Source organism: Nannobrachium achirus (genome assembly GCF_963921795.1).
Source record: "Nannobrachium achirus genome assembly, chromosome: 16".
NCBI lineage: Eukaryota > Metazoa > Chordata > Actinopteri > Myctophiformes > Myctophidae > Nannobrachium > Nannobrachium achirus.
In genome coordinates, this window is record NC_137823.1 from 56,919,065 (window position 1) to 56,927,447 (window position 8,383).

Sequence of the window (8,383 nt, forward strand, 5' to 3'; positions counted from 1 at the left end):
GCTTTAACTATTGAAAAATAGCAGATATACAAGCTCACGGCGCGGCACAGAGTGCCACGTTGCAAGCCCTTTAGATCTGCTATTTTCGAAAAATCTTGAAAATGTGTGCAAGTCTTTGAATATTTCAAATCCTTCTAAGGTTTTTTGAAAAACCTATGTTTCTACTGTATGTCAGTGGTGCTCAACCTTTTTCATGTGAAGGACCTCCAAAATGATATGTATTTGGCCACGGACCCCCATCTCAAAATATTTAGTTCCAGGGACCCCCCAGAAGCAAAATTTGAGATACAAATGTTCACTGAAAAAATACATAGGCTATATTCAAAGATTTGCACACATTTCCACGACTTATATAAAAAAATAGCAGATATAGAAGCTTACAGCTCGTATATCTGCTATTTTTCAATAGCTAAAGTATAAAATAATTAAGGCCCCTCCACCTTTGGGCCCTAGTAACTCAGTCCCACTTACTCCCTCCTTCCCCCCTCTTGTGACACCCCTGCATTTGTGGCTTATTCTTATTTGGGCTTGTGTGAACTCCAGAAGCCCGCCCCCCTCCACCACCTCCTCCCTGCCCCCCTGCCCCCCCTCCCAGTGTCGGGCCCCCAGCATGGGGATGCCGAGGCATATTTAAGGAGCCCCTCTCACTCTTGGTCCTTTGTCCCGGTTTGAAACTCCAGTCTTGCAGTCCAACTTGGTGAGTGTCTCTTCAACTTCTCTTCTGTTGCATTTTGTCCCTGCTGCTGTGCTGTTGCTGTAGGCTGAGGCTCCTGGCCTGGGTCTTCCTCTTCTACTTTTATGGATGTACTTTACAGAGAGGCCACACAGGGAAGCCGGCTCTAGTCCTTGCATAGGATCTATGACGGCTACACTGTGGATTTGTGACCACGTTTTCTTTCTGTCGCTGCAGAATCGCGATTTTGAAGCTTCTGATTTTTTTTAAATGTTCAGTCTAATCCAGAGTTTTATTTGAACACTTCTTTAATATATTTAAATCTCTCACTCTGGATTTGACTGTGTCGATCAGTGGTTCTCAAAGTGGGGTCCAGGGACTCTCTGGGTTCCTTTTGGGAGGTCTAAATTGACCCTTACAAGTGTGTAACTCTGACGGTATACAAATGAAACCAAATAGACCCCTTACGGGTCCATTTGGTTTCATTTGTACACTGTCAGAGTTAAGGGGAGACCTTGACATTTTAAAGTTTGAGAACTACTGGTGTACTGTAGATAATTTGAATTGTGAGCAGAAATCAACTGGTAGAGCAGAAAGTGATGGCGATACGGCTTCTTGAACACCAGTGAAAGAGAGCCAGGAAGTGATGGAGAGCAGAGGAGACCTTGGAGTGAAAATTACATCAGTGTCAAAGAGAGGGAGAGAGGAAGAGAATACTCTCTCTCTCTCTCTCTCTCTCTCTCTCTCTCTCTCGCATAATGAATACTCAGTCTTACGATTAGATAGAAGAAATGGTGGCGGCCTTGTGTGAAACTCTATTGTTGTCATTGACTGACAGCTCAGGGCGATGGGTGAACAGTGACCTGTTCTCTTTGAGGATTATGTATGAGAATGGGATCGCGCAGATGAGATGATTCATTGTGGACAAGTCAACTCAGAAGGAAAATACAGCTGACTGAACATTGATTTATCGCTGTTGTTCGCCGAGGAGGGTCAAATGTCATTGCAGTAAAACCCTGTTACAGTAATTTAACGCTTGGACCCTGACGGGTCCAATTGGTTATGTTTGTACCCTGGATAAATGAACACTGAGGATTTCACTGTGTAATGCTCGGTGCAAGGAAAGTGCAAGGCCTTTCCTTGCACTGAGCATTACACAGTAAGTTCCTTTCCTTTGTCAAGGTTACACATCACATTTCTCAGACTAATGCAATGCATCATTACTTATCTTTAACGCGACACGTTGTGAGCTTGTAGATCGGCTATTGTTTGGCAAATGTTCCGCCCCAGGATAATGGATTTTGATTATCGCAATAATATCGTAAATCGCGATTTCTTTTGTCACAACAATCGTGATATAAAATGTTCATATCGTCCCATCCCTATTTGGGAAGCAGGCAGACAGGGGGATTGGCGGGCTGCCTGGCTGCAGCAACAGTCGGCAGCACAACACATGGTCACAGCAAGGCTCCAAAACACAGGAGGTTACTATATTCTCTAACAGCTGAGGATGGACCCCTGGATCCTCTGTGGCACTTGTCATAAGTTGTCAACAGTTCTCAGCTGTTAACTAGCCCCCGACTTTACTGGGGAGAGATGGGGGAAATGGGGGGGGATGTGTTAGGAGGAGGAGGAGGGGATGACAAGGGCCGCCTAGGCTTAAAATAGAATGGTGTGTATGTGTTTGTGTGGCCTGGACTGGAGGGCTGCTCTGCTGGGCCTACTACTGTATGTCCCTCTTTGGCTTGGCAGCGAGTTGTGAGACGCACCAGAGTCAGGATAAGGCTGTCACAACGTGTGAACACATCAGCACTGCATCGTTACTTGACTGTAAAGCCTGTTTTGTGTTCTCTGTAGGTTTAAAACAACGATACAATATTCACCACTAGTAGCCTAGTATTGGTGCAGTTTTTTTCCCCTTCTTCTTGGGGACTTAAAATAAAGACTATAAAACCTGATTTATAATTATTTGCTAAATGTGTCTTCCACCGAAAAATCAAGATCTACAAGCTCACAACATGTCACAGCGTGATGCGTTGTGAGCTTGTAAATCAACTGTTTTTGGTGCGAGACTAAGGCACACAAATGCAACTAAGTAAAAATCTGGTAAAAGACAAGCAATAAACAAAACATCACGTCATGTTGATAGCTGATGTGTCCAGCATTACACCCACTGCATAGTGATGAGCGACGTAGCGCTCCAGCTCAAGCCTGATTTAGACTAAAACACACTGTACAACTGAATGCGTCAGCCCTAACCTCCCTGTCCCCTCTCTGTCTGTCCCGCAGAAGGCCATCCGAAACAAAGACCAATCATGTGTGACGATGATGAGACCACCGCCCTCGTGTGCGACAACGGCTCTGGCCTGGTCAAGGCTGGGTTTGCCGGTGATGACGCTCCCCGTGCCGTCTTCCCCTCCATCGTTGGACGGCCCCGTCACCAGGTGAGCCTCGTTGTTGGAACAGTAACAGACTAACAGCTGCAGTGGTTCTCTAAGTGGATTCCAGGGACTTTTCCGCGTTCCTTTATGGGGGTCTAAATTTACCCATACAAGTCTGTAACTCTGACAGTGTACAAATGGAACCAAATGGACCTGTTAGTGTCCAAGGGGAGACCTTGAAATGTAAAAAATCTGAGAGAAAGGTGCCAAGGGAGTGACCTAGTGATTGATTCAAGGGCCACTCACTAACACAGGCAACTTTGGACAACAGTTTGTTTCAAACAGTTTGAAATGTAGACATCAATGTTCCCATCTAAATAGCTTATAAGGAATGGGCTTGTTAATGTGGGCTGTTAATGTTCATTTCGTAGTGAATGACATGTAGGCTATATTATTTGTCTTATGGGGTGTGCATGAGGCGACATGTCCTAACCCAGTGTTTCTCAACCACTGTGCCTGGGGACCTTTGGTGTGCCCCTGAGAAGGGTCAAGTGTGCCCCTTGAAACTGCTTGAAAGCCAGTTTTGTATTTATCATTGTGTGAAAACAGCCGATCTACAAGCACACAACGCCTCGCGGTGCGAGGCGTTGTGTGCTTGTAGATCTGCTGTTTTCACTACTGTTGTGCAACAGCCTTGTATGATGAAGCAGGGCTTTACTTTGTGAAGAAACGTACACAGGTTTCTTCCCGACAGTGACGATATTTACACCCCCCGTATTATGTCGGTGTGCCCATGGATTCTTGGGACATGAAAAGTGTGCCCATGCAGAAAAAAGGTTGAGAAACACTGTCCTAACCTAACTAACTGTTGTTGTTGTTGCTGTGTGTGTGTGCAGGGTGTGATGGTGGGCATGGGCCAGAAGGACAGCTACGTGGGAGACGAGGCCCAGAGCAAGAGGGGTATCCTGACCCTGAAGTACCCCATCGAGCACGGCATCATCACCAACTGGGACGACATGGAGAAGATCTGGCACCACACCTTCTACAACGAGCTGCGTGTGGCCCCCGAGGAGCACCCCACCCTGCTGACAGAGGCCCCCCTCAACCCCAAGGCCAACAGGGAGAAGATGACCCAGATCATGTTCGAGACCTTCAACGTCCCCGCCATGTACGTGGCCATCCAGGCCGTGCTGTCCCTGTACGCCTCTGGTCGTACCACCGGTGAGTCTTTTCTCTTAAACGCCACGCTTTGTATCTTTCCATAGGCCAACCGCCAGGGGTGTGGCACCACGAGCTTGTAGATCTGCTATTTTAAAAAAACATGGAAAACTTGTCTTTAAATATTTCAAATCCTTCTAAGGTTTTTCTATATCAGTGATGCTCTAAACCTTTTCATATGAAGGACCCCAAAATGATATGTATTTGGCCACAAAATATTTAGTTCCAGGGACCCCTCCAGAAGCAAAATGAATATACAATACAAATGTTTGCTTAAATAATACATACATTTGGGGTGCTCGCTGGCCTGGTGGTCAAGGCGCATACCACATACTAGGTTATGATGCCTGCTGGTGTCGCCGGTTCGATTCCCGATCTGGACGACCTTTGCCACATGTCATTCCCTGTCTCTCTCCCCATTTCCTGTCAATCTACTGTCCTATCAAATAAAGGCATAAAAAAGCCCAAAAACAAATCTTTAAAAGAATAATTAAAAAAAACATACATTCAAAGAGTTGCACACATTTCTCAAATAGCAGATCTACAAGCTCGCAGCGAGGCACTCTGTGCCGCGCTGTGAGCTTGTAGACCCCCCCCCCCCCCCCTTTGTGACGCCCGTGCCAACCGCTATGTGCTTTTTTAAGTAGTTCATCACCCCAGGCATTCATCACCATTGCCTGGGTGATGATAACCAATGTCCTGTATATACCTACCGGTATATACCTCTATTGAAAGGTTGTTATGTTTCCCACACTGCCTCCCTCTAATGAAGTGCTGTTTCCTCCTGCTGTCCAGGTATTGTGCTGGACTCCGGTGACGGTGTGACCCACAACGTGCCCATCTATGAGGGCTATGCTCTCCCCCACGCCATCATGCGTCTGGATCTGGCCGGTCGCGACCTTACCGACTACCTGATGAAGATCCTGACAGAGCGCGGCTACTCCTTCGTCACCACCGGTAAGTCACGAACCATGACTAAATGAACATTTTTCTCTGCTTCCTCAAGCGCAGTGGTTCTCAAAGTGGATTCCACAGACTCTGTGGGTTCCTTCCTTCAAGTTGACCCATACAAGTCTGTAACTCTGACAGTGTACACATGGAACCAAATGAACCCTAACAGGTTCATTTGGTTCCATGTGTACACTGTCAGAGTACCTTGAAATCTGAAAGTTTGAGAAACACTGCTCTAGCAAATACTTACTCTTTGAGTGTCAGGCCACAGACATTTTCCACTCAAGTTTATTGGTAGCTTAAGTTGAGGGAAGTAAAGTTGGATGTCTGAGCATTGACAAAAACTCCATGTTAATTGATCTATTTAGTGTAAAAAAATTGCCTTTATCTAACTTTTTGAACCTCCCTCCTCTTAGCCGAGCGTGAGATCGTGCGCGACATCAAGGAGAAGCTGTGCTACGTGGCCCTGGACTTTGAGAACGAGATGGCCACCGCCGCCTCCTCCTCCTCCCTGGAGAAGAGCTACGAGCTGCCCGACGGCCAGGTCATCACCATCGGCAACGAGCGCTTCCGCTGTCCCGAGACCCTGTTCCAGCCTTCCTTCATCGGTGGGTGTCCCCTTGCTGCCCTCAGCCCACCTCGCACGTTGTCACCCCTTCGTGAACCTCCCGCGTGGCATTTAGCAGCTAGAGTTACTTCCTCTCGGGAAGACAGACATATTCTGCAAGTCATAACTGCGTGCGATCAGGTTTCATGTTTCTGTAGGCCCACACAGTTTGAATGCCGCTGTTGCAATGCAGGAAAACCTGCTCCACCTAGTGGTGACTCATGATACATACACACACACATTACTTGACCATTTTAACCCTGACCCTTTCCAAAAGAATGTTTCATGTTTTCGAAATGTGTAATGAGACAACTTTGATATGATACGAATACAAATCGATTGAACTCATTGACTGGGTGAGCAATCCGAGTGCCAGCACTGAAACTTGTCTCTTCTTGTCACCAGGTATGGAGTCTGCTGGTATCCACGAGACCGCGTACAACAGCATCATGAAGTGCGACATCGACATCCGCAAGGACCTGTACGCCAACAACGTGCTGTCCGGCGGTACCACCATGTACCCCGGTATCGCTGACCGCATGCAGAAGGAGATCACTGCCCTGGCCCCCAGCACCATGAAGATCAAGATCATCGCTCCCCCCGAGAGGAAGTACTCCGTCTGGATCGGAGGCTCCATCCTGGCCTCTCTGTCCACCTTCCAGCAGATGTGGATCAGCAAGCAGGAGTACGACGAGGCGGGACCCTCCATCGTCCACAGGAAGTGCTTCTAAAAAGCCTCCTTCGCGCTCCGTCGTGCGACGGCGTCGCTTGCCCGCCAAGAGCCGATCGTAGATGGGCTCTTGAGGGCAAGCGACGCCGAGTTACACCGTCGCATGTCGGAGCATAAATTAAAATCGCCAACCACCGACAACACTCCAAAAACAACTTTCCTTTCCTGTCTGCATTTGTACTACTGTGCCGTTTACTGTATATACATGTACCGTTGTAATAAATATAGCCTGTGAGCGTAAGTGACAAGATTCTATGGCTCTGTGTCTTTCTGTGTACCGTAGAGAAAAGAACAAAATATGTGTAGACTATATCACTTTATGGCTGGTCCTGCACCTAACTGAGCCATGCAAAACCCTTAGACCATTTGTTTTACCTTGTAATCTTTGATTACACACAATTTATACCATTGGTAAACAGTGCATTCCTTGTAATCTTTGATTACACACAATTTATACCATTGGTAAACAGTGCATTTATATAGCGTCTTTATCCAAGGCGCTTTACATAGATTGTGCATTACATTCACCCATTCATAGGCCAATGGCAGAGGAAACCATGCAAGGCACTGGAGTTCAGAGTCTTGCTCTGAGGGGTTCCTGAAGGATTCCCAGTTCAAGTTGCGAAAAGTGAATGACAAGTTGCATAAAAATATTTACATGTATAAAATATAAAAAAAAAACGTAACTAAAAGACAAATCAAGTGCTCGGAAAAGGCGAGGAGAAAGCGAGAGGCACAAATGAGAAGACAAATAGAGATGGAGCTTGAAGAAAACAAATAGCAGGACATTTTGCTGTTGCAAAGAAAATTCTGGGGGAGCCCGGGATTGAACTGGGAATCCTTCAGGAACCCTCCGTGTTCTAAGACAGCAACTCTACCCCTGAGCCACTGCCGCCCCATTTATGTGTGATAGCGACATTTGAGTCTAATTCACATTCAAAATATTTCTTAATAGCACAAAACAAAAACAGTTAAATGTGTACTGAAATATCATACAGGCCATTTACTGTCCTGCTGTAACCATGAAGGCAGGTGGCTCTTTTTGTAATGCTAATAGAGTTTTTGTGACATCTAGTGGTCTTGTGGCAATTGGCTAACATTATTTATATTTATTATGTTGACAGATTTTCATTATGCCACCATGTTTAAATGAGTAAGAATATCAACAGTAAATGATAACAGGAATACTAAACAACGCAAGGAATATATTGAGGCCCCAAATGAAAATATCTATCTTGGAAGTTGGAACCTACATAATAGCCAGGCAGGCAGGCAGGCAGGCACATAAAAACCTTTTCTTAAAGATGGGGTGCTGTGGTTTTTTACCCCTACAACATAATCATCAGGTATTATGATTATACTTGGAGAACATTAAAAAAAAGTGTACAGAAAGTGTTAAAATTATGTTTTATGTGGCCACACCCTCCTTTTCATTAAGTATGCCTGGTTGTCAGTTGGGCGGTGACCAAGCTGAAGCCATTCCCACGTATGTTGTTGGATTGTGAAAAGGGGAGGGGATGATGTTGTGATGTCATATCTGTGTGTTTCAACTGGGCCATTTGACTTCTTATTATAACTCTATGCATTTGACTCAGAGGCTTTCAGCTTTCAGGTAGTAACCAAAAATACACAGACAAGAAGACATATTTCAACCACACCTGGGGGTCTATTAGAGTAACTAGAAGCTCGGCCGCCCTTCGGGCGGCCGAGCGTCTAGTCGGCGCCCTGGCCAACTCGGGAACAATGTAAATAGGGGATGAATGCCACGCCCTTTAATGCAAACCCCATTATACCTGTTGTCATAGGATCTGTTTTGACCATCT

General features: G+C 46.0%; 1 protein-coding gene across 1 annotated transcript; it reads left to right on the forward strand.

Moving 5' to 3' along the window:
• Positions 1-2,988: 2,988 nt before the first annotated feature.
• LOC308300135 (actin, alpha cardiac muscle) lies at positions 2,989-6,561 on the forward strand (the record flags this gene model as incomplete). The annotated part of the gene is made up of 5 exons (XM_080743932.1): positions 2,989-3,117; positions 3,951-4,275; positions 5,068-5,229; positions 5,640-5,831; positions 6,236-6,561. The coding sequence occupies 5 exons, from the start codon at positions 2,989-2,991 to the stop codon at positions 6,559-6,561; spliced, it is 1,134 nt and encodes a 377-aa protein (XP_080600058.1).
• Between the last annotated feature and the right edge of the window lie 1,822 nt (positions 6,562-8,383).